General features: G+C 39.4%; 1 protein-coding gene across 1 annotated transcript in view; it reads left to right on the forward strand.

The window, feature by feature from the left end:
• The window catches only part of LOC308248031 (uncharacterized protein), a 55,486-nt gene that overhangs the window by 5,576 nt on the left and 22,732 nt on the right, over positions 1-27,178 (forward strand). The window contains exons 4-16 of the mRNA XM_080667951.1: positions 1,678-1,761; positions 2,836-2,898; positions 4,667-4,816; positions 5,867-6,013; positions 6,977-7,060; positions 9,431-9,484; positions 10,447-10,593; positions 11,587-11,670; positions 21,258-21,311; positions 22,248-22,388; positions 23,353-23,436; positions 24,343-24,426; positions 26,816-26,869. Coding sequence (XP_080524077.1) covers positions 1,678-1,761; positions 2,836-2,898; positions 4,667-4,816; positions 5,867-6,013; positions 6,977-7,060; positions 9,431-9,484; positions 10,447-10,593; positions 11,587-11,670; positions 21,258-21,311; positions 22,248-22,388; positions 23,353-23,436; positions 24,343-24,426; positions 26,816-26,869 — 1,230 coding nt within the window. The remainder of the gene's footprint in view (positions 1-1,677; positions 1,762-2,835; positions 2,899-4,666; positions 4,817-5,866; positions 6,014-6,976; positions 7,061-9,430; positions 9,485-10,446; positions 10,594-11,586; positions 11,671-21,257; positions 21,312-22,247; positions 22,389-23,352; positions 23,437-24,342; positions 24,427-26,815; positions 26,870-27,178) is intronic.

A 27,178-nucleotide genomic window follows, 5' to 3' on the forward strand; every position in this document is an offset into this window, starting at 1 on the left:
TATAGTTAACATTTAGTCCCTCCCAGGCCACATGCAATTTACCTACCTACAGTCACTGGTCATTTTTAACTCTAAGCTCAGTGTTGGCCTATTAACACAGAAGAAAGGCCACCTACATCAGGTTTCCAGGGTAGTGAGCAAGGTCAAATTTCCTCTTGAGGAAGTAGAAATGGTCTTATTAACTCATTCTTCACAAATGGTGTGATCAACAATCAAATAATAAAAAAACCAATTGCTCTGCCAGAGATGGTTTTTGATACTGCACAATATTACTGATTTGATTCTCTACTTTTTCCCTGAGGTGGCATGATTTCATATTTTTTATTGGTTCTCAGTAAAGAAGATGTCCTCCAATAATTTTTGTTAGACTTGCCTAGAAAAATTTTTCATTCTACATACTTTTGGTCTCAAAAAGATCTCCAAGTAATGCTGGAGAATTGAAAAGAAAAAATTATATGAACTAAGGAATGCAATGCCACAGGAGCAAGCATAGAGTGTTAAAGAGTCCACCAATAGGATTGGGACCCACTGAGTACTGAGTGACCCAAGGGTTGGAAATTCCTAAATGTGTAATTTAATGTGTAAAAAAAATGATATGAACTGAGGAATGTAATGCCACAGGAGCAAGCATAGAGTGTTAAAGAGTCTACATGTATGCAGAACAAGGTCAAATTAGATTAATCTCAGAGTGAGATGCAAATTGTGGGAGTTTATTCAAATGGGATAAATATAAAAGAAGATTTTGGAAGGTCTGGCTTCAAAATTAAGTAATTTGATGTTATCTACCACACAGTAAAGCGATAGTACAGGTTTATATGGTTAATAAGTATGGGATTATTGCCCCAGGAGGTACCCCTGCCATCAGCCCTTAGGCATATTGGCTAACTGCTTCCCTCCATCTCTTCCCTGGGTGCCTCCAGAGACCTGCACCAAGGATTACTGGTGTATTACCTTCCTTCATGTTTGCTGAGCTATCTACATGCAGGGGCCCAAGGCTGGTGCTGTGTTCTTCCCTTTTTAGCAGTCTTCCAAGATCCCTGGTCCAAGTATCTTGGGAGGTCCGCCTGTGCCATAACATTCAAACCCTGCTTTCATCTTCAAAGAGTGCCCTTTCTTTGTCCTGGGATCTGGATGCCCCTGGGACATCTTTCTAGTTGCTCCCATGTCCTCTGATTTGTCTCTTTGGGAAGCACTCATCCTCCATGACTTAGTTAAGCCAAAACCTTCCCTTGTCCATCCACATTTTTAAAGATTTGGGATTTTATCCTCTTTTATACACATAAACCTCTTTGTTTTCCTCACAAGGAAATCCCTCTCTTTTTCTTTACAGTTAAAACAGCTCAGTAAATACATTTCAAAATAAATAGTACATTATTTATTTTGATATATGCTTTCCTGGCCAGCTGAAATTTTTTACATGAGTAACAAGCTCACGATGCTGCCACAACTCTTTTATCTTGAAATTCAAGTGACTCTTTTCTATGTGGGAAGCATAAGGGCTCCTCAACAAAGTCGTTCACTTTCTGTCCCAGGAATGAAAAGGGAACATTACCAACAGGATTGGGACCCACTGAGTACTGAGTGACCCAAGGGTTGGAAATTCCTAAATGTGTAATTTCAGATGACTCTTGTTCCATAAAGATCTCTAATTATCTTCTTTTCTTGCCCTCTCTTCAGTGATACCAGACATAGAATTCCTCCTAGAAAGTGACAGAGAAGAATACGAGGAGAGGCCTAATGAACAACTAAGCCTGGAACAAGGTAATTGCAAACTGATAGAAACTGATTCTCCTCTGCTAAGAAGAAAGGAGAATGGGAAGTGGGCCTGAGACTTGAGTGGAGTTTGAGAATCAGGGAAGACCTGTTCAAGGGTATGGAGAAGGTAGGGAGGGCTGTTTGTATGAGACTCTGACCAGGGGCTGATCCTGGAGGAGGAGCTCTGACAAGAGATCCTGGGCCCAATAACCAAGACAGAGGAATGGGAACCCAGTGTGTTGGAAAACCAGATTTAAAGACAATGCTGACCTGGAGGTAACTGTGATTTAGAGAGACCCTGCAGGAGAAGATGAGTGTGGAGCTGTGAAGGGCTAAGAACTATGGTCCCAAGGTCAACATCACAGAAGATATTCTGGATGATGGTAGAAGAAGGGACTGATTTAAATGTGGGAGATGCTGTTCGAGAGCAGAAATAGTCAAGGAGATGGGCAGTCATATAGGGAGGGAAGAGAGGAAGTGGTAAGATGTGCAGGAGGGGATGTGGGTATTTTGAGAGAGAGAAGGAGGGGAAATGGAAGATAGGAGAAAGGGTTAACAGACACAATAACAACATCCATATTACTAAGAGCTCACTTACAGACCATTTACTCCGGCAGTTGTGGGCTTAGTGCTCACAGCTGCCCTTGGGGAGAAATATCAATCTCTGTCCATTTGCAGAAAAGGAGACTGAAATCTCAGAGGCCATGTATGGAGTTGGCCTGGGGTCAAAGAAGTAAGATGAATCCAGGCTTTCTGAACCTAGAACTTGTGTGCTTAACCCTATACACATCTAGATAACCTCATGGAAAAGACAGAATTATGAGTCATCTCTGGGGCAGCAGGCCTGGAGCTGCTCTAAAAACACCATAGAAGTCATTATCATGTAGCTTGCATTGGGATGTGTTATTTAAGAAAGGATGTTCTCAATTAGTAATACATTTTTATAAAAGATGGGCTCTGTATTGATACCTGGGGGAGGGGATCTTGAACTCCAACTTTATAAAGATTAAATTGGATTAGGGAAGAATGGCAGAGCCCATACTTCAATTAATGAAATAAACCTTTCATTTCTTCACCCAGGAACTGGTGGTAATTCATATCAAAGACCGATGTGGTTAGGCCCAGATGCCTGGAATTGCAATGGTCTGTTCCTATTGACTGTTCTGTGACCCTTTGTTGTTCTTGTCTCATCTGGCAGGTGCTACAGTGAGGGAGTGGGGGGCAGGGAGATTGCTTCTTTTTAGTAATAATTGCCCAGAATAGTCAGTCTTTGCATTGGCAATTTCTCCAAGGATTTAGATAACAGAGTCTTCATTTTCTTGGTTGCCTGGGAGGGTCGCTCCTTCCATACTCCTGAAATGCACTGGCTTCCAGCTTCTGACAGCCTAGGCTTGGACGTAATGCCCATGCACCTGGCTTCACAGTTTTCTGCCTCTGTCTTGCTTTCATCTGGCTGCAGCCTTGCTTTGACATTACATCCAGTGGTGGCCAGCACTGCAGTGAGGGTGTTTGGGTAGTGGTGATGAGTGTGTTCCCCCTAGGCCAGGATCTCTCACCTGTTGGGTCCCTCACACAGGACCATGGACACCATGTGCCTCCCGAGCAAACCCTCTCCCATCATCTCTGGGGCAGCAGGCCTGGAACTGTTCTAAAAACACCATAGAAGTCATTATCATGTAGCTTGCATTGGGATGTGTTATTTAAGAAAGGATGTTCTAAATTAGTAATACATTTTTATAAAAGAAAAAAAAACCTTCAGAATGTTTTGAAAGTATCACTATAGTTTTAGCTATTAACATTTAGGGAAAAAAAGTTAATATTTAAGAATATAAAATATCTACCATGCATCAATCCATATTCTTAGCAGTTCACCTACCAGGATAGTTGGTGGGTATGGGGGGGGGGGGGGGATGAAAGGAAGGAATCATGATAAATAATGAGCAGAGAAGGGATTTAGTGTGTGTGCCCACAGGTATTAAGTGTGGGGGGAGGAGAAAATGATATTATAACTCTAATGATGCACAACAAACCACCAATAAACATGTCAAAGTGTCTGACTCAGCTGGGACAGTTGACTGTGACCAGCACAGGTAAGGGAAAAGCTATGCCTCAGGCCCCTTCCCCAAGAGGAGGCTCCAAGGAACTGTGGATGTGGCACAAAACATGCACCATGGCCCAGGTACTATGTTAACTGTAGGAATGACTATTGAAATCATCTTGACATAAATCATTTTGCTTAGAAAAATAGCACTAAATGAAAAAAATCTAAGCTGCTCTGAAAAAATATTTATCTTTTCATGCACTAGTGAGGTTAAATGGAAACAGAATAGGGTGGGTTGATGGAATAAAAATGGGCAGGGGAGGTTCACCATGGAAAAGGAGGTATGCAGGTCCTGGGTGGTTTACTCGGGGATTCATTCCTTATGGGTTCCTGCTCTGCTCTGCCCTCTACCTTTGGCCACAGACTTTGTGGACTTGCTTGTCATCTCCCTTGCTACTGCTTCCTGCTGAGCTCCTAACCTGGGTGATACCAGCAAGAGAGTGGAGGGGGAGAGAGCAAGAGAGAAGCATGCTATTTCCCCATCACAGTCTTAGGCAGTAATTCTGGCATTGGCTACATCTCCCATGACTCTACCTCCTACCAACCAGTCCAGCCATGGTCCAGCTTTCACTTATCCAGTAACCTTGACACATGAGCTCACCCTAGATCCCTCCCATAGCTTCCTGTTGACTATTCTGTGGGTTGCCAAATTCCTGCATTTGGAATTGTCAGCTCTACCATCAGCTGTATAACTAATCCCCTGGATTAAATTCCCTCTGATCCAAAAGCTTAGAGAGCTTTGTATTTTCCTGTTAGATTCTGATAGATGCAGGAATGACTAAAATATCTATTAATCTAAACGTGGTCTAGATACAGCCCCACCTGAACGTGGACTCTTAGAGCACTGCCATGACACACAAGAGATAAATGCAACTGAAACAGGTACAACCAGTGACAATAAGGATGCACTAAAAAGCCAACAAGCAAATGAACAGTGTGCCCAAGAGTCGAAGACAGCAGGTAAGACTGAGTGGCTGGGTTTGATGAGTGTGGAGGGGAACTGGCAGGTGGAGGGATTTGGTATTGTGGGTAAAGGCACCGGGAAGACTGTGGTGATGATTGAATGCTAGAAAGACAAATATAAAGAAAGACAAAATAGATGTAGAAAAGGCATTCACAGTTCACAGGAATAATTAAAAAACAGAAATAGAAAACATAACAGAGAATGGATAAACTGAAAAAAACCAGGAGGGCCACCTGCAAGGAGGATCTCACTCTTAGGACCTTCTTGTGTTCTAGGCACCTACAGTACTTCACCCTAGACCCTAATGGGCTCTGGGGACACTGAAAAAAAAATAGAGAGTAAAGAAGTAGGAAGAGAGAAAAATGCAGAGGGCAATAATAGCAATAAATAGAAAAATGGGGGGAGATACAAAGAGAACTGTGTCGAGAAGGAGTAAAGGACAATGAATGAAGACCTGGTAGAGAGTGAATCAGGTAGAGAGAGAGAACCAAGCATTGTCTGATTTGAGAATCACCACAAGAATGCACAAAGGGATGTTCTCAACACCATTAAGAAGAAAATGTGTCCACAAAATAAAAATGGCCCTGGAACCCACTCAGATAAAAATAGGCCTCTCCCCCGGACAGTAAAACATGTACAATTAAGAGAGGCACAAAGTGCCCGGCATTGTGGCTCAGTGGTTCAGCACCCACCCAGGAACCAAGAGATCGCCAGTTCCATTCCAAGTCAGGACACATGCCCGGGTTGATGGTTGGATCCCCAATAGGGGTGTGTGCAGGAGGCAGCTGATCGATTATGTTTCTCTTGCATTGGTGCTTCTACTTCTCTATCCCTTTCCCTCCCCCTCTCTCTAAAAATCAATAAAAGCAATTTTTTAAAAAAGAGACACAAACAAAGGACAGAGTTGAGGAGCAGGAAAGGACAGCGGTGGGGGAGTCTTCCCCTGCAGTGGAAATACAGGGAGAAGGGCTTGTTGATTGTAGTGAGGGTGCTCACACCCTTAGGGGAGGCTAAGGAAATTCTTCATTTATTACAATTCTGTCTAGGAGCAGAGCTACTCCACCATGGAAACCAAACCAATTCCTGCTCTGTAGACCCAGTGGATATAAAGAAGAAAAAGCCATTTTTAAATTCAGGAGTTGAATGTGAAGCCCAAGCAAGGACTGACTATAACCAGGCGTCTGACATAATAGGTAAGGCTGACTGAAAGAATGTGTGATGTGAATCCAAGTACCAGGCAAGGGTCTGAGACATGTCATCAGGACCCATGGAGACAGTGCTGGTGACCTTGGTTAAAGGTAGAAAGGGGAGGGAACAAGTGCCTTATGCAGGGAGTTCAGCAGGAAAATGTCCCCAGTAATTTGAAAAAATATCAAAAACAGGAATGGTAAATGTAAATATTGATATCAGAGAGTATATTTCTATATTCAAAGACAGGAAGAAAAAGGAAAAGTTTCGGAGAGATAAGATATTCATGAAAGGATATGGAAAAAAAACTCACAAACGACGTCTAAGGAAGGTATAAAGAGATACCTGTTTCAGAAACAGGCATATTTAGCAAAAATGAATTGAACCAAGAGACTTTGCTCAGGGTGATGTGCAATTGATGCAATGTGCAAACCAATAAATTAAATTTAAAATGATATTAAATAAATAAACATATTAAAATATATAATTTGATGCCACTGTTAAAGTTAGGCTTTATATATGTATACTTCTCTCTGAAACATCTTTCTAGTTTAGTGAATATAGAGATATGTTTGAAATGATGCAAAGAAAGAAAGAGGTACACTGAGGGTGGAGATAATAGAAAGAGAATGGAGGTAAGAGGTAAAGTGAAAATCTGAGTTGAGGTAGAATGTGGATGGGGATAGCAGGTTGAGCAAGGGGGTAGGGGGTAAGAAAAGTGCTGCAGGATGGGCAAAGCTGCCCTCTGTGCATGAACTTCACCACCATCTGGGTAGGACCTGGGGAAACCTGCAAGTCACGCACATCAGGCACAACCAGAGGGACCTGAGTTAACGTGGCTTCTAGGTCTTCCCATTGATCTCATGAAGGGTTTCCAACCAGGGGCTATGTGGCCCCACCCCAAGACACTAGGGTTTTGTTTTGTTTTGTTTAGTTTTTATCTTGTTTTTTTATTCTCATTTTTGCAGTGATCGACAGTCAGGACTTTGAAGAATTTACTGATGAAGATGAGCCTCCCAAAGGATCCACGTCAGCATTGAAACGGGAGACAGGTGAGAAGGTGGGAGCTCAAGGCTTGGGGTGCAGGAACCTCAATTAAGAGGGACTGTTTCCTGAGGCATCAATTCTCAGTTCATCTTATACCACAGACTCAGTTTATCCTGGAATCCCATTCTCTGTGTTTATTTTACCTGACCTTTGGGATGTGCAAGGTAATAAATCATTATATTTGTATTTTTAAAATATGTGGCCTATTAATTCATAGGTCCTATAAATCAACCAATGCACCCATCTATTGATTATATAGTAGTAATAGGCTAGCGAAGTAGTGAATTTATTTTAAAACTAATTCTGTGACTTTAAAGTGTTGGGTTTATACAGTGATTTCTACAGGGAAGAGAAAGCTAAATATTTCTTTATTGGAAGGTCATATTGTCATCTAATCACAAAGTTTGAATAGTATTGAGGGTCAATTCCTCCAGCTCTCCTGTGTTAGCAGAAATGGATAAGGTGTTTTGAAACCCAGAAAGTTGTTTTTTAGAGAGTTCTCCAGCAAGTAATGACATATAGAATGACTTTACAAAGGATCTTTGCAAATAGTGTCTTACCTTTTCCTTTACAACAACCCTGAGGAGTGAGAAAGATGGCCATTATTGCTCTTGTTTCTAGATGAGAAAACAAAATCACACAAATGTTTCAAATCTTCCTCAGAGTCTCATGGAGATAAAGGGAACGATAAGACTAGCTTCCTGGATTCCGTGTTATTTCCTTTGTAAATCTGGAGCTCAAAACAGTTATCAAAATGTTGTTTCCTCAATCCTGTGTGTAGCATGAGTGGTCATCAGCTCTGCAGCACTTTAGTGCACAAAGTAGTGATTGCTTTTCTCTTCCTACTTTCCCAGAGGTATTAGAAACATGTCTTTTGAGGTAAACCCACTAGGAGAAGAGCAAAACACAAATAAAGATGTTACCTAGTCTCGATGTTACAACAAGACAATATTGTAAATAATACTTTTATTCTAATAGTTCTCAATATCTATTAATGAAAAATGTAAGTTTCCTTCAGTTTATAGAGAGTGCACATTGTGACTGTGGCTTAGTGTAGGCAAAGTGCTCTGAAAAGTGGTTCCAAAATAGGGCTATGGCTCAGACACAAGAGATTATTTCAAGGGGCACCAGGGGCTAGAAAAGGATCCCTACCAACAAGTTTCTCAACACGAGATTTCCAAGGTCTCCCCACAAAAAAACAGCAGATGAAGGAAGTGTGAAATGGCAATAGAAGGGTAAGAGGTAGAACAGAGAGAAGTGTAGGAAGGTAAAGTTCAAATGGAGCACAGAGACTATTTGTGATTGGCTTGTCTCTGCTATGGGGACATGAAATAGAGCATCACTAACCTACAAGAAAGGTGACTTAAAGGGACAGACCAGGTGGCCTGTGTGCAAGCCATGGTATATATGGGTTTTCGAAAATTTCCAAGTTGTATTAGGGAATTCCATGCTGCATCGGTTCTCTAGTCACACACTGAGACACCTAGGAATCCTACTCCTTAGGACTTGATCCCTTAGAGTCACACAGAGAGGAGAGACCCAAGAAGCCACCTGTTCATGACTCTAAACTGTATCATATAAGACTGTATTTCTGGACAAATATCCAGAGTCTAAATCTGGAGCTCTGTTTTTATGATGAATCTTTTTCTGAGGTTCTCTATAAGCATTGATTCATTACTTCTGGGATAAAATTTTAAGCATTTAGCTATTTCAATCCTATTGGAATATAGGAGGAAGCAAAGGGCATTTTAAGTGGTTGTTTGGATGAGCGCAATGAATTGATATATTGAAAAAGAAGCAATAATACACTAGTAAATAAGTCATTTTTACTACACACTATCATATGTTAATGGTAAAGAGTTTATATTCTATAAAGGAGAGTGAGCACAATATTTCACTGTTGACAATAGTGTCATTAATATGAAATTTAGAACGTCTTGAAAGTATAATTTGTGCTAACATTAATTACTTCTGGAAAACATGGTTTAGACCAACTACTTTTAAACTTAAATAATACTTAAATGTTTGACTTACATTTTGACTTGTCACAGGGCTTTTGTGAATAAAACTTCATTCCTTTTCACATAAACCTTAACAGAGAGACAGGGTACATAGGTTATATCCCAGCATTGATAGTGGAGATGATAATGTTTGAGGGTCATTTACAAATTCACAGGGAAAGTAAATGGGAGCACCAGGCAGGATCCCAGCATTATGGTGCTCAGGGGAGCACCAGAACTGGGTTCAGGTAAGAGAAAGAGACATATGATCATCTCAACATTGACATTATCACAAACCCTATCTGCTGTGAGAGTTGTCACAGACTCTGTAAGACCACTGCAAACAAATACTGTCCTCTCTCTTTTACTTTATAGAGTCCATGGATTTCAGAAAATCACCTACATCTGGAAAAATACTTTGCAAAACAGGTAAGAGCAAGCAAATAAGAACTTTTCATGGTGACAAATGAACAGTGTTTTCTACAAAAGATTCATTCTAATTTTTGCTACTTAGTTTATAGTAAAATACAAATTTGTTTTAATAAAAGATAGTTCATATTTTCACTTTTGTATTAGTTAAGCTAATGGCTGTGACAAATAAACCTAAAGAGGCCAATCACTCAAACACAATACTATTTCAATATTTTTATCAAGTAAACTTTACATACAGTTTTAGAAATGTGGTGGTGGCAGGGGGGAGGAACATTATTTCACAGAGTCATTCTGGGAAGCATACAAATGAGCGATCTGCCTTCTTCAATACCAGCTTTCTAAGACCACCTTGGGAAAAAAGCAGAGCTAACATATAATATAATTACAGACGTGAACACAAATCAATAAGCTACATGTAAAAGAAGAAACTGAATGTAGTGCATAATACAGGTCGCCAAAAGAAAACAGAGAAGCTCTGGCCAGAGTGGCCTAGTTGGCTGAGCATCCTCACATGCACCCTCACATGCACCTTCACATGCACCCTCACATGCATCCTCACATGCACCCAGAGGTCACTGGTTTGATTCCCCATCAGGGCACATGCCAGGGTTGCAGGCTCCATACCCAGTAGGGGTGTGTGCAGGAGGCAGCTGATCCATGATCTTCCTCCTCTCTCATTGATGTTTATATAACTCTATTCTCTCTCTCTCTCTCTCTCTCTCTCTCTCTCTCTCTCTCTCTCTCTCTCTCTCTTTTTACTTTCTCTCTCAATCAATCAATAAAAATAGGTTGTTGTTGTTTTTAAAAGAGGCACAGAGAAAGGACAGAGTTGAGCAGCAGATGGGGGAGCTTACCCCTGCAGTGGAATTACAGGGAGAAGGGCTTGTTGATTGTCATGAGGGTGCTCACTCCCTTAGGGGAGGCAAATGAAATTCTTTACTTATTACAATTCTGTCCAGGAGCAGAGCTACTCCACCATGGAAACCAAACCAATTCCTGCTCTGTAGACCCAGTGGATATAAAGAAGAAAAAGCCATTTTTAAATTCAGGAGTTAAATGTGAAGCCCAAACAAGGACTGACTGTAACCAGGCGTCTGACATAATAGGTAAGGCTGACTGAAAGAATGTGTGATGTGAATCCCCGTACCAGGCAAGGGTCTGGGACATGTCATCAGGGCCCTTGGAAACAGTAATGGTGGCCTTGGTTAGAGGTAGAAAGGGGAGGGGACAAGGGCCTTATACAGCGACGTCAACAGAAACACGTCCCCAGTAATTTGAAAAAATATCAAAAACAGAAATGGTAAATTTAAGTGTTGATATCAGAGTGTATGTTTCTATATTCAAAGAGAGGAAGGTATTGGGGTAGGGAAATTTTTCAGAAAATCAAGATATTCATGAAAGGAGATGAGAAAAACACACACACAAAGAGAAGGAGAGGTATAAAGTACACTTGTGCCAGAAACCAGCATAATTGCCAAAAATGAGCTGAACCAAGAGACTTCATTTGAGGTGATGGGCGATTGATGCAGTGTGCAAATAATGTCTTTTTCAGTTGTACACTCGAATCCTCTACAGTTCTGTGAAGCAATGTCATCCCAATAAACTGAATTAAATATAAAACTAATAAATACATTAAAAATTAACAATATATAATTTGATGCCATTTTTAAAAGATAGGCTTTATGTAGGTATACTTCTCTTTGATCCATCTTTCTAGCTTAATAAATATTTAGATTATGTTTGGAATGAATCAAAGAAAGAAAGAGATAGAATGAGGGTGGAGATATTAGAGAGTGGAGGTAAGAGATAGAGTGAAGATGGGAGTTGAAATACAATGGGTGTGGGGATAGCAGGTATAGGGAGGTTGGGTGTAAGAAGTGTGCTTCAGGTTGGGCAAAGCTGCACTCTGTGCATGCACTTCATGACCTCGCGGGTAGGGCCTGGAACAACCCGAAGGTCACACACATTGGCCACAGACCAGAGGGACCTGAGTTAACTTAGCTTCTATGTCTGCCTACTGCTCCCATGAAGGGGTTTCTACTCAGCGGTTTCTGTGGCCCCACCCCAAGACACTGCGTGCTTTTTTCTCCTTTGTGCAGTGATCGACAGTCAGGACTTTGCAGAATTTACTGATGGAGATGGACCCCCTGAAGCTTCCACCACAGCATTGAAAAAGGAGCCAGGTAAGGAGGTAGGAGATCAGGGCTTCGGGTGCAGGAACCTCAATTAAGAGGCACTGTTTCCTGAGGCATCAATTCTCAGTTCATCCTCTACCACAGACTCAGTTTATCCTGGAATCCTATTCTCTGTGCTTATTTTACCAGACCTTTGGGATGTGCAAGGTAATAAATCATTATATTTGTATTTTTAAAATATGTGGCCTATTAATTCATAGGTCCTATAAATCAACCAATGCACCCATCTATTGATTATATAGTAGAAATAGGCTAGCGAAGTAGTGAATTTATTTTAAAACTAATTCTGTGACTTTAAAGTGTTGGGTTTATACAGTGATTTCTACAGGGAAGAGAAAGCTAAATATTTCTTTATTGGAAGGTCATATTGTCATCTAATCACAAAGTTTGAATAGTGTTGAGGGTCAATTCCTCCAGCTCTCCTGTGTTAGCAGAAATGGATAAGATGTTTTGAAACCCAAAAAAGTTGTTTTTTAGAGAGTTCTCCAGCAAGTAATGACATATAGAATGACTTTACAAAGGATCTTTGCAAATAGTGTCTTACCTTTTCCTTTACAACAACCCTGAGGAGTGAGAAAGATGGCCATTATTACTCTTGTTTCCAGATGAGAAAACAAAATCACACAAATGTTTCAAATCTTCCTCAGAGTCTCATGGAGATAAAGGGAACGACAAGACTAGCTTCCTGGATTCCGTGTTATTTCCTTTGTAAATCTGGAGCTCAAAACAGTTATCAAAATGTTGTTTCCTCAATCCTGTGTGTAGCATGAGTGGTCATCAGCTCTGCAGCACTTTAGTGCACAAAGTGGTGATTGCTTTTCCCTTCCTACTTTCCCAGAGGTATTAGAAACATGTCTTTTGAGGTAAACCCACTAGGAGAAGAGCAAAACACAAATAAAGATGTTACCTAGTCTTGATGTTACAACAAGACAATATTGTAAATAATACTTTTATTCTAATAGTTCTCAATATCTATCAATGTAAAACATAAGTTTCCTTCAGTTTATAGAGAGTGCACATTGTGACTGTGGCTTAGTGTAGGCAAAGTGCTCTGAAAAGTGGTTCCAAAATAGGGCTATGGCTCAGACACAAGAGATTATTTCAAGGGGCACCAGGCCTAGAAGAGGCTCCCTACCAACAAGTTTCTCAGCACGAGATTTCCAAGGTCTGCCCACAAAGAAACAGCAGAAGAAGGAAGTGTGAAATGGCTATAGAAGGATAAGAGGTAGAACAGAGAGAAGTGTAGGAAGGTAAGGTTCAAACAGAGCATTTGTGCTCTTTGCCATTGCCTTGTCTCTGCTATGGGGACAGAGAATGGAGCATCACTAACCTACAAGGCAGGTGACTTAAAGGGACAAACCAGGTGTCCTGTTTGCAGGCTATGGTATACATGGATTATCAAGGTTTTCCAAGTTGTATTAGGGAATTCCATGCTACATCACTTCCCTGGGCACACAGTGAGAAATCTAAGAATCCTATTGCTTGTGCAGTGATCAATAAACTAGATTCCTTAGCGTCAAATAAAGGAAGAGAGTCCCAAGAAGCCACTTGTTTATGACTCTAAACTGTATCAGATAAGATTGTATTTCTGGACAAATATCCACAGTCTAAATCTGGAGCTCTGTTTTCATGATGAATCTCTTTCTGAAGTTCTCTATATTCATTGATTCATTACTTCTGGGATACCATTTTAAGCGTTTAGCTTTATCAATCCTATGCTAAATAGGAGGAGGCAAGGATCATTCTAAATGGTTGTTTGACTAGATGCGCATAATCAATTGATACATTGAAAATGTAGCAATAATATACTAGTAAATAATATTATTTTTTACTACACACTATCATATGTTAATGGTAAAGAGTTTATGTTCTATAAAGCAGAGTGAGCATAATATTTCAATAACTATTGACAATTGTGTCATTAATAGAAACCTTTGAGTGTCTTCAAAGTATATTTTGTGCTATTATTAATAATAATGGGGAAAAATGGTTTAAACCAACTATTTTCAAGCTCAAATGATACTTAAACGATTGACTTACATTTTGATTTTTCACTACTTTTGTGAATTAAATTTCACTTTTTTTGAATGTTACATGTTTGTTTTGTTTTTCAGATTTTTTTAAATTAAGGTATTATATGTGTACATATCTTACCATTGCCCCACCCCACTCCCATACATGCCCTCACCCCCCAATGTTTTATATCCGTTGGTTATTCTTATATGCATGCATATAAGTCCTTTGGTTGATCTCTTATTTTTCCCACCTCTCCCTAACCTTCCCACTGTAATTTGACAGTCTTTTTGATGCTTTACTGCCTCTGTATCTATCTTTTTGTTCATCAGTTTATAATGTTTTTTATTATCCACAAATGAGTGAGATCATGTGGTATTTTTCTTTCATTGCCTGGCTTATTTCACTTAGCATAATGTTCTCCAATTCCATCCAGGTTGCTACAAATGGTAAGAATTCCTTCTTTTTTATGGCAGCATAGTATTCCATTGTGTAGATGTACCATAGTTTTCTGATCCAGTCATCTGCTGATGGGCATTTAGGCTGTTTCCAAATCTTAGCTATGGTGAATTGTGCTGCTATGAACATAGGGGTGCATATATCCTTTCTGATTGGTGTTTCTAGTTTCTTAGGATATATTCCTAGGAGTGGGATAACTGGGTCAAATGGGAGTTCCATTTTCAGTTTTTTGAGGAAATTCCATACTGTTCTTCACAGTGACTGCACCAGTCTGCATTCCCACCAGCAGTGCACTATGGTTCCTTTTTCTCCGCATCCTCGCCAACACTTGTTGTTTGTTGATTTATTGATGATAGCCATTCTGACAGGTGTGAGATGATACTGCATTGTCGTTTTGATTTGCAATTCTCTGATGATTAGTGACTTTGAGCATGTATTCATATGTCTCTTGGCCTTCCTTCTGTCCTCCTTCGAAAAGTATCTATTTAGGTCCGTTGCCCATTTTTTTTATTGGATCATTTATCTTCCTTTCATTAAGTTGTATAAGCTGCCTGTAGATGTTGGAGATTAAACCTTTATCAGTGATAACATTTGCAAACGTGTTCTCCCATACAGTGGGGTTTCTTGTTGTTTTGTTGATGGTTTCTTTTGCTGTGCAAAAGCTTTTTATTTTGAAGTAGTCCCATTTGTTTATTTTCTCTTTGGCTTCCATTGCCCTAGGGGCAGTATCAGTGAAGAAGTTCTTTTGGCATGTGTCTGAGATTTTGCTGTCTGTGGATTCCTCTAGTATTTTTATGGTTTCCCGTCTTATGTTTAAGTCCTGTATCCATTTTGAGTTTATTTTTGTGTATGGTGTAAGTTGGTGATCTAGTTTCATTTTTTTGCATGTATCTGTCCAATTTTCCCAACACCATTTATTGAAGAGACTATCTTGACTCCATTGTATGTTCATGCCTCCTTTGTCAAAGATTAATTGAGCATAGTGGTTTGGGTCGATATCTGGATTCTCTATTCTATTCCACTGGTGTATATGTCTGTTCTTGTGCCAGTACCAGGCTGTTTTGAGAACAGTGGCTTTGTAATATAGCTTGAAATCTGGTATTGTGATCCCTCCTACTTTCTTCTTCTTCCTCAGGATTGCTGTGGCTATTTGAGGTCTTTTTTTATTCCAGATGAGTTTTTGGAGAGTTCTTTCTAGGTCTGTAAAATATGCCATTGGTATTTTACTGGGAAGTGCATTGAATCTATAGATTGCTTTGGGTAGTATGGACATTTTAATGATGTTGATTCTACCAATCCATGAACATGGTATGTCCTTCCATCTATTTACGTATTTCTTTATCTCTTTTTTCAGTGTCCTATAGTTTTCTGCATATAGGTCTTTTACCTCCTTGGTTAAGTTTATTCCTAGGTATCTTAATTTTTTTTGGTGCTATGGTAAATGGGATTGCTTTTTTAGTCTCTCTTTCTGTAAGTTCACTATTGGTGTATAGAAATGCTATAGATTTCTTGGCATTAATTTTGTATCCTGCTACATTGCTAGTTTTTTTATGGAGTCTTTCAGGTTTTTTATGTACAATATCATGTCATCTGCAAATAAGGACAGCTTTACTTCTTCTTTCCAATTTGGATGCCTTTTATTTCTTCTTCTTGTCTAATTGCAATGGCTAATAATTCCAGTACTATGTCAAACAGGAGTGGTGAGAGTGGGCATCCCTGTCTTGTTCCTGTTCTTAGGGGAAATGGTTTTAGTTTTTGCCCATTGAGTATGATGTTAGCTGTGGGTTTATCATATATAGCTTTTATTATGTTGAGGTATGATCCTTCTATTCCCACTTTGTTGAGAGTTTTTATCAAGAAAGGGTGTTGGATTTTGTCAAGTGCTTTTTCTGCATCAATTGATATGACTATGTGATTTTTATCTCTCAATTTGTTTATGTGATGTATCACGTTAATTGATTTGCAGATATTGTACCATCCTTGCATTCCTGGGATAAATCCTACTTGGTCATGGTGTATGATCTTTCTGATGTACTGCTGGATCCGACTTGTTAGAATTTTGTTGAGGATTTTGGCATCTACGTTCATGAGGGATATTGGCCTGTAATTCTCTTTCATTGTGTTGTCTTTATCTGGTTTTGGTATTAGGGTGATGCTGGCTTCATAGAAGGAGCTTGGAAGTGTTCCTTCCTCTTGAATTTTTTGGAATAGTCTGAGGAGGATAGGTTTTAGTTCTTCCTTGATTGTTTGGTAAAACTCTCCTGTGAAGCCATCTGGCCCTGGGCTTTCATTTGCCGGAAGCTTTTTGATGACTGCTTCAATTTCTTCCACAGTTACTGGCACATTGAGCTGTTTCGATTCTTCCTGATTGAGTTTTGGAAGGTTATATTTTTCTAGGAATATGTCCATTTCCTCCAGGTTATCCAGTTTGTTGAAATACAGTTGTTCATAGTATTTTTTAACAAACCTTTGAATTTCGGCAGGATCTGTTATTACTTCACCTCTTTCATTTCTGATTTTGTTTATTTGGGTCCTCTCTCTTTGCTTCTTGAAGAGCCTGGCTAAAGGTTCATCAATCTTGTTTATCCTCTCAAAGAACCAGCTCTTGGTTTTGTTGATCTTTTGTATTGTTTCTTTGGTCTCTATGTCGTTTAGTTCCACTCTGATCTTTATTATTTCCTTCCATCTGCTTATACTGGGTTTTTCTTGTTGCTCTTTTTCTAACTCTTTGAGTTTTAGGGTTAGGTAATTTATTACCATTGTTTCTTGTTTTTTGCAGTATGCTTGTAGAGCTATGAACTTCCCTCTCAAGCCTGCTTTCGCTGTGTCCCATAGATTTTGGATTGTTGTATTTTCATTGTCATTTGTTGCCAACATGTTTTTTATTTCTTCCTTGGTCTCTCTGGTAACCCAGTCATTGTTTAATAGCATGCTGTTTAGTCTCCATGTGTTTGATTTCTTTGGGTTGTTTTTATTGTAGTTGATTTCCAGTTTTATGCCACTGTGATCTGAGAAGATGCTTGATATGATTTCTATCTTCTTGAATTTGAAGAGACTTTGCCTATGTCCCAACATATGGTCTATCTTTGAAAATGACCCATGTGCCCTTGAGAAGAATGTATATTCTGTGGCTTTGGGGTGAAATGTTCTGAAGATGTCAATTAATTCCATCTGGCTTAGTGAGTCATTTAGGATTGATGTTTCTTTGCTGATTTTTTGTTTAGAGGATTTGTCCAATGGTGATAGTGGGGTATTAAAGTCTCCTACTATGATTGTATTGCTGTCAATCTCTCCCTTGATATCCTCCAGGAGATTTTTTATGTATTTGGGTGCTCCTGTTTTGGGTGCATATATGTTTACCACAGTTATTTCTTCTTGTTGGATTGCTCCCTTTAGTATTATGAAGTGGCCTTCCTTATCGCTTGTTATGTCCTTCACTTTGAGATCTAATTTGTCAGATATAAGTATTGCTACCCCAGCTTCTTTTTTCATTTCCATTCGCCTGGAAAACCTTTTTCTATCCCTTCACCCTCAGTCTGTGTGTGTCTTTTTTTCTGAGGTGAGTTTCTTGTAGGCAGCATATATATGGGTCTTGTTTTCTTATTCAATCCATTACCCTATGTCTTTTGATTGGGGCATTTAATCCATTTACAGTTAAAGTTATTATTGATAGGTACTTATTTGTCGCCATTCCTATTCTTTACACCTGTGTTCCTTCTTCACTTCCTATTTCTTTTTTTACAGCAGACTGTTTAGCATTTCTTGCATTGCTGGTTTGGTGGTAATAAATTACCTTAGTCTTTTTTTGTCTGTGAAGCTGCTGATTTCACCTTCAATTTCGATTGATAGCCTTGCTGGGTACAGTATTCTTGGATTCAGACCCTTCCTTTGCATGACTTTGTATATTTCATTCCATTCCCTTCTGGCCTGATGAGTTTCTGTTGAGAAATCAGTTGCTAGTCTTATGGGGGTTCCTTTGTAGGTAACTTTCTGTCTCTCTCTCTTGCCACTTTTAAGATTCTTACTTTGTGGTTGGTGTTTGCCAATTTAATTATAATGTGCCTTGGCGTCGGTCTTTAGGGGTTCATTTTGCTTGGGACTCTGTGAGCTTCTTGGATTTGTGTCGTTTTTTTCTTCCCTATATAAGGGAAGTTTTCTGTAATTATTTCTTCAAACAGGTTTTCTATTCCTTGCTCAGTTTCCTTTCCTTCTGGAACCCCTATTATGCGGATGTTGTTTTGTTTCGTGTTGTCCCAAAGTTCCCTTAGGCTCTCCTCCTGCTTTTTAATTTTTTTTTCTAGAAGCTGCCCTACTTGTGTATATTTTCTTATCTTGTCTTCTAGCTCACTGATGCGGTCCTCTGCTTCTTCTAGTCTACTCTTGATGCTTTCTATTGAGTTCTTTACAGCCGCGATGCCATTTTTCATTTCTTCTTGGTTCTTCTTCATTTCCTCTTGGTTCTTACTCATATTGTCGAATTTGTCTTCCATTCTTTTCAGCCACCTAATGACCATTTCTCTGAATTCCTTCTCTGTAAAGTTGCTTGCCTCCATTTCGTTTACTTTCTTTTCTGGTGATGCCTGCTTTTCTTTCATATGCGAGCTGTTTCTTTGTCTCCCCATGGTGTCTCTTCTCCGGATGTCTGGTTATGTAGTTCTCTCTCTCCTGTGTTGATTTAAAGGCACAAAATGCAACACAACCAAGTACAACACACAAGGCACTGAACAGAAATGTATTCATGATATTAATAACCTCCAATAAAGGTGACCATCAGAGATCAGCAAAATAAGGGATAGGAGAGAAAGAAGAAGAAGGAAGAGAAAGAAAGAAAAAGAAAGAAAGAAAGAAAGAAAGAAAGAAAGAAAGAAAGAAAGAGAAGTGTCAAAATGAAATTGGGAAAAGGAAAAAAAAAGTAAGAGAGACAAGAAAGAGACTAAGAGAGAAAAGGGAACAAACTATATATATGGGGAGAAAACTCCAATAGAACAACCACTAATCCCAGCAAATGCCAGCAACAAGTACCTGGGGATTAATACAAACTAATATCAAGCAAGGCAAGGGAACACAGAACCAAAAAACAAACAAAAACAAAGCAAACAAAACAAACAAACAAAAAAGAATAAGCAAAACAATCTCACAATAAAGCATAAAAATTCGATACAATGAACATTCAAGCAAACAACAACAAAAGTTTAGAGTGAAAGACCATTTTTTGTATAGCTAAGACAGTGAAGAGAGAGGTGTGTATGGACTTGGAGCACGGGATTGTAGATTAGATATATAAGTGGGTGAAATTTTATCAGAGGGTAAACAGAAAGAATAGGGAAAATCTAAAGCAGGAAAGGGGTAAGATAAACAGGACACCAAAAGGGGAAAGGTTAGGAAGAGAGTGCTGGCATAAAGGTAGAGTTGAGATAGAGTAAAATGATGCTAAAGGAAAGATGAAACTAGAATGTAGAACACTAATCCCAAAGTAAAATAAAGAGAAAATAAAATGATAATTTAAAAAAAAGGTAAAATAGTAGTAGTAATGATACTGATTGAAAATAAAAATGTAATAATTAAAAGGATAAAAACCAAGTGAGGAAAAAAGAAAAAAATTAGTTTCTTGAGTAAAAGATGCAAAAAATGAAAATAAAAAAATAAAAATAAAAAATAAAAAATAAAAAATAAATAAAATGTGCAGTAGTGAAGGTCATTCACTTCCTCTATTGTTCTCTTTGGCACGCCTGTTTCTCAGTCCAGACAGTATTGCAGTTCCCTACGTTCCACTGCTCCTCAGTGTTGTAAGCCAGTCCTGATTTTTAAGCAGGAGGTCTGTCTTAATTTCTCATATTCCTTTATTTTTTATTGCACAAGAGTCAATTTGTGATTCAGCCCCTGGGTGGCAGTGTTTCTGGATTGACTTCTGGATCTCTTTGGCCTCTCTAGCCTGTATTTAGATCCTTCTTGCCCTGTGGCACTCAATACCGGTTTGTGGAAGTGGGCTGCCTCAGAGCTGGCTCTCCAATGGTCACTCCCTGCTCCAATCCCCAGGTTCCAGAAAAACACTTTCCCCTACAGTCTTCCAGGGTGTCCCCAACTGGTTGATCCTATGTATTGGGCTTAGTAATCAGAAGCAAGAATTTCAAGAGGAAAAAGCCCAAGTGTGAGAACAATGTGTCTTGCGCGCAAGTCTAAGCAGCCGGCACACCTTTGAAATTCTTAGGCTGTCCCTGCACGACAGATCAAAATGGGTTGCTTTTTAGAGATCCCTTCTGTTAGCTGCTCTGAGGACCCCTTCCACATTCACAGATCACGCCAGCCTTAACAGCCACGGATTTTTCTAGGCACAGACTTCCCTGGTCCTCCAGCTCCCGCAACATGCGCGTTTCTCTCTCCCATTGGTACCAGAGACCTCACCTTATCCCAGGCAAAATCTGACCTTTCTGTGGAGGAGTGTAGAGCTCCTCTGAATCCACGTGTTTGCGCCAGTTGGGGACTGGTGTTCTGGGGCTCGCAGCTGTTCAGTGGGTGTCGCAGTTGTGGATTTTCAGGCTTCTGATAAGCTCCACTTTCCCTTTCAAGATGGCAGGTCTACACGACCCAGCCAGTAGCTCCGGGAGGGGACCCAGCCACAGTGGGGGCTACCCAGTCAGGGGAACCCTGTCTAGCAGTCCCCCACCTTCTCCTGGAGTTTAGCTGTCCCTTAACTTGCCAACAAACACTCCTCGTGTGACCCTCAGCTGTTCTTTCTTTCTGCTCCAGAACAAGGCTCAGAACACTTCTGTCTATTCCGCTGCCATTTTTTTCCTCCTCCTCACTTCTTTTCACAAAAACCTTAGCAGGGAGATAAGTAAGTAGTTTATGCCTTCATTGTAGTGTAGGAGATGATAATGTTTGAGGGTCATTTACAAATTCACAGGGAAAGTAAATGAGAGCACCAGGTAGGAGCCAAGCATTATGGTGCTCAGGGGAGCACCAGAACTGGGTTCAGGTAAGAGAAAGAGACATATGATCATCTCAACATTGACATTATCACAAACCCTATCTGCTGTGAGAGTTGTCACAGACTCTGTAAGACCACTGCAAACAAATACTGTTCTCTCTCTTTTACTTTATAGAGTCCATGGATTTCAGAAAATCACCTACATCTGGAAAAATACTTTGCAAAACAGGTAAGAGCAAGCAAATAAGAATTTTTCATGGTGACAAATGAACAGTGTTTTCTACAAAAAATTCATTCTAATTTTTGCTACTTAGTTTACAGTAAAATACAAATTTGTTTTAATAAAAGATAGTTCATATTTTCACTTTTGTATTAGTTAGGCTAATGGCTGTGACAAATAAACCTAAAGAGGCCAATCACTCAAACACAATATTATTTCATTATTTTTATCAAGTAAACTTTACATACAGTTTTAGAAAGGTGGTCTGGGGCTGTGGGGGGAAAGGGGGGATGAACTTTATTTCACAGAGTCATTCTGGGAAGCATACAAATGTGTGATCTGCCTTCTTCAATACCAGATTTCTAAGACCACCTTGGGAAAGAAGCAGAGCTAACATATAATATAATTAGAGACATGAACACAAATCAATAAGCTACATGTAAAAGAAGAAACTGAATGTAGTGCATAATACAGGTCAACAAAAGGAAAGAGAGAAACTCTGGCCAGAGTGGCTGAGTTGGTGGAGCATCCTCACATGCACCAGAGGTCACTGGTTTGAGTCCCCATCAGGGCACATGCCAGGGTTGCAGGCTCCATACCCAGTAGGGGTGTGTGCAGGAGGCAGCTGATCCATGATCTTCCTCCTCTCTCATTGATGTTTATATAACTCTATTTTCTCTCTCTCTCTCTCTCTCTCTCTCGCTCTCGCTCTCGCTCTCGCTCTCGCTCTTGCTCTCTCTTGCTTTCTCAATCAATCAATAAAAATATGTTGTTGTTGTTTTTAAGAGAGGCACAGAGAAAGGACAGGGTTGAGCAGCTGATGGGGGAGCTTACCCCTGCAGTGGAATTACAGGGAGAAGGGCTTGTTGATTGTCATGAGGGTGCTCACTCCCTTAGGGGAGGCTAAGGAAATTCTTCATTTCTTACAATTCTATCCTGGAGCAGAGCTACTCCACCATGGAAACCAAACCAAATCCTGCTCTGTAGACCCAGTGGATATAAAGAAGGAGAAGCCATTTTTAAATTCAGGAGTTAAATGTGAAGCCCAAGCAAGAACTGACCATAACCAGGCATCTGACATAATAGGTAAGGCTGACTGAAAGAATGTGTGATGTGAATCCAAGTACCAGGCAAGGGTCTGGGACATGTCATCAGGACCCATGGAGACAGTGCTGGTGACCTTGGTTAAAGGTAGAAAGGGGAGGGAACAAGTGCCTTATGCAGGGAGTTCAGCAGGAAAATGTCCCCAGTAATTTGAAAAAATATCAAAAACAGGATGGTAAATGTAAATATTGATATCAGAGAGTATATTTCTATATTCAAAGACAGGAAGAAAAAGGAAAAGTTTCGGAGAGATAAGATATTCATGAAAGGATATGGAAAAAAAACTCACAAACGACGTCTAAGAAAGGTATAAAGAGATACCTGTGCCAGAAACAGGCATATTTAGCAAAAATGAATTGAACCAAGAGACTTTGCTCAGGGTGATGTGCAATTGATGCAATGTGCAAACCAATAAATTAAATTTAAAATGATATTAAATAAATAAACATATTAAAATATATAATTTGATGCCACTGTTAAAGTTAGGCTTTATATATGTATACTTCTCTCTGAAACATCTTTCTAGTTTAGTGAATATAGAGATATGTTTGAAATGATGCAAAGAAAGAAAGAGGTACACTGAGGGTGGAGATAATAGAAAGAGAATGGAGGTAAGAGGTAAAGTGAAAATCTGAGTTGAGGTAGAATGTGGATGGGGATAGCAGGTTGAGCAAGGGGGTAGGGGGTAAGAAAAGTGCTGCAGGATGGGCAAAGCTGCCCTCTGTGCATGAACTTCACCACCATCTGGGTAGGACCTGGGGAAACCTGCAAGTCACGCACATCAGGCACAACCAGAGGGACCTAAGTTAACGTGGCTTCTAGGTCTTCCCATTGATCTCATGAAGGGTTTCCAACCAGGGGCTATGTGGCCCCACCCCAAGACACTAGGGTTTTGTTTTGTTTTGTTTTGTTTTGTTTTTATCTTGTTTTTTTCTCATTTTTGTAGTGATCGACAGTCAGGACTTTGAAGAATTTACTAATGAAGATGAGCCTCCCAAAGGATCCACGTCAGCATTGAAACGGGAGACAGGTGAGGAGGTGGGAGCTCAAGGCTTGGGGTGCAGGAACTCCCTTTTGCAGGGAGTTCAACAGAAACACATCCCCAGTAATTGGAAAAAAATATCAAAAACAGAAATGGTAAATTTAAGTGTTGATATCAGAGTGTATGTTTCTATATTCAAAGAGAGGAAGGTATTGGGGTAGGGAAATTTTTCAGAAAATCAAGATATTCATGAAAGGAGATGAGAAAAACACACACACGAAGAGAAGGAGAGGTATAAAGTACACTTGTGCCAGAAACCAGCATAATTGCCAAAAATGAGCTGAACCAAGAGACTTCATTTGAGGTGATGGGCGATTGATGCAGTGTGCAAATAATGTCTTTTTCAGTTGTACACTTGAATCCTCTACAGTTCTGTGAAGCAATGTCATCCCAATAAACTGAATTAAATATAAAACTAATAAATACATTAAAAATTAACAATATATAATTTGATGCCATTTTTAAAAGATAGGCCTTATGTAGGTATACTTCTCTTTGATCCATCTTTCTAGCTTAATAAATATTTAGATATGTTTGGAATGAATCAAAGAAAGAAAGAGATAGAATGAGGGTGGAGATATTAAGAGAGTGGAGGTAAGAGATAGAGTGAAGATGGGAGTTGAAATATAATGGGCGTGGGGATAGCAGGTATAGGGAGGTTGGGTGTAAGAAGTGTGCTTCAGGTTGGGCAAAGCTGCACTCTGTGCATGCACTTCATGACCTCGCGGGTAGGGCCTGGAACAACCCGAAGGTCACACACATTGGCCACAGACCAGAGGGACCTGAGTTAACTTAGCTTCTATGTCTGCCTACTGCTCCCATGAAGGGGTTTCCACTCAGCGGTCTCTGTGGCCCAACCCCAAGACACTGCGTGCTTTTTTCTCCTTTGTGCAGTGATCGACAGTCAGGACTTTGCAGAATTTACTGATGGAGATGGACCCCCTGAAGCTTCCACCACAGCAATGAAAAGGGAGCCAGGTAAGGAGGTGGGATCTCAAGGCTTGGGGTGCAGGAACCTCAATTAAGAGGCACTGTTTCCTGAGGCATCAATTCTCAGTTCATCCTCTACCACAGACTCAGTTTATCCTGGAATCCTAGTCTCTGTGCTTATTTTACCTGACCTTTGGGATGTGCAAGGTAATAAATCATTATATTTGTATTTTTAAAATATGTGGCCTATTAATTCATAGGTCCTATAAATCAACCAATGCACCCATCTATTGATTATATAGTAGAAATAGGCTAGCGAAGTAGTGAATTTATTTTAAAACTAATTCTGTGACTTTAAAGTGTTGGGTTTATACAGTGATTTCTACAGGGAAGAGAAAGCTAAATATTTCTTTATTGGAAGGTCATATTGTCATCTAATCACAAAGTTTGAATAGTGTTGAGGGTCAATTCCTCCAGCTCTCCTGTGTTAGCAGAAATGGATAAGGTGTTTTGAAACCCAGAAAGTTGTTTTTTAGAGAGTTCTCCAGCAAGTAATGACATATAGAATGACTTTACAAAGGATCTTTGCAAATAGTGTCTTACCTTTTCATTTACAACAACCCTGAGGAGTGAGAAAGATGGCCATTATTACTCTTGTTTCCAGTTGAGAAAACAAAATCACACAAATGTTTCAAATCTTCCTCAGAGTCACATGGAGATAAAGGGAACGACAAGACTAGCTTCCTGGATTCCGTGTTATTTCCTTTGTAAATCTGGAGCTCAAAACAGTTATCAAAATGTTGTTTCCTCAATCCTGTGTGTAGCATGAGTGGTCATCAGCTCTGCAGCACTTTAGTGTACAAAGTGGTGATTGCTTTTCCCTTCCTACTTTGCCAGAGGTATTAGAAACATGTCTTTTGAGGTAAACCCACTAGGAGAAGAGCAAAACACAAATAAAGATGTTACCTAGTCTTGATGTTACAACAAGACAATATTGTAAATAATACTTTTATTCTAATAGTTCTCAATATCTATCAATGTAAAACGTAAGAGTCCTTCAGTTTATAGAGAGTGCACATTGTGACTGTGGCTTAGTGTAGGCAAAGTGCTCTGAAAAGTGGTTCCAAAATAGGGCTATGGCTCAGACACAAGAGATTATTTCAAGGGGCACCAGGCCTAGAAGAGGCTCCCTACCAACAAGTTTCTCAGCATGAGATTTCCAAGGTCTGCCCACAAAGAAACAGCAGAAGAAGGAAGTATGAAATGGCTATAGAAGGATAAGAGGTAGAACAGAGAGAAGTGTAGGAAGGTAAGGTTCAAACAGAGCACTTGTGCTCTTTGCCATTGCCTTGTCTCTGCTATGGGGACAGAGAATGGAGCATCACTAACCTACAAGGCAGGTGACTTAAAGGGACAAACCAGGTGTCCTGTTTGCAGGCCATGGTATACATGGATTTTCAAGATTTTTCAAGTTGTATTAGGGAATTCCATGCTACATCAATTCCCTGGGCACACAGTGAGAAATCTAAGAATCCTATTGCTTGTGCAGTGATCAATAAACTAGATTCCTTAGCGTCAAATAAAGGAAGAGAGTCCCAAGAAGCCACCTGTTCATGACTCTAAACTGTATCAGATAAGATTGTATTTCTGGACAAATATCCAGAGTCTAAATCTGGAGCTCTGTTTTCATGATGAATCTCTTTCTGAAGTTCTCTATATTCATTGATTCATTACTTCTGAGATACCATTTTAAGCATTTAGCTTTATCAATCCTGTTGCTAAATAGGGGGAGGCAAGGATCATTCTAAATGTTTGTTTGACTGGATGAGCGTAATCAATTGATACATTGAAAATGTAGCAATAATATACTAGTAAATAATAGTCTTTTTCACTACACACTACCATATATTAATAGTAAAGAGTTTATATTCTATGATGCAGAGTGAGTATAATATTTCACTAACTGTTGACAATTGTGTCATTAATAGAAACCTTAGAGTGTCTTCAAAGTATATTTTGTGCTAATATTAATTATTAATGGGAAAACATGGTTTAGACCAACTACTTTCAAACTCAAATGATACTTAAACGATTGACTTACATTTTGATTTTTCACTACTTTTGTGAATTAAATTTCACTTTTCACAAAAACCTTAATGGGGAGATAGGGTAAGTAGGTTATGCCATCATTGTAATGTAGGAGATGATAATGTTTGAGGTTCATTTACAAATTCATATGGAAAGTAAATGGGAGCACCAGGCAGGAGCCCAGCATTGTGGAGCTCAGGGGAGCACCAGAACTGGGTTCAAGTGAGAGAAAGAGAAATATGATCATCTCAACATTGACATTATCACAAACCCTATCTGCTGTGTGAGTTGTCATAGACTCTGTAAGATCACTGCAAACAAATACTGTTTTCTCTCTTTCACTTTATAGATTTCATGGATTTCAGAAAATCACCTACATCTGGAAAAATACTTTGCAAAACAGGTAAGAGCAAGAAAATAAGAACATTTCATGGTTATAAATGAGCAAGTGTTTCTGTTTTTTTATTCAAAAGATTCATTTTAATTTTTTGCTACTCCTTTATAGTAAATACAAATTTGCTTTAATTTAACATAGTTTATATTTTAACTTTTGTGTTAGTTAGGCTAATGGCTATGACAAATACACCTAAAAGGTCAATCACTCAAACACAATACAATTTCAAATTGTTTTCTGAAGCAAAGATTCCAAAGTGTTTTACAATTGGGGAGGGAATCTATTTCACAAAGTCATTCTGGGCAGCATACAAATGAG

The sequence above is a fragment of the Plecotus auritus genome (genome assembly GCF_963455305.1).
Source record: "Plecotus auritus genome assembly, chromosome: 5".
NCBI lineage: Eukaryota > Metazoa > Chordata > Mammalia > Chiroptera > Vespertilionidae > Plecotus > Plecotus auritus.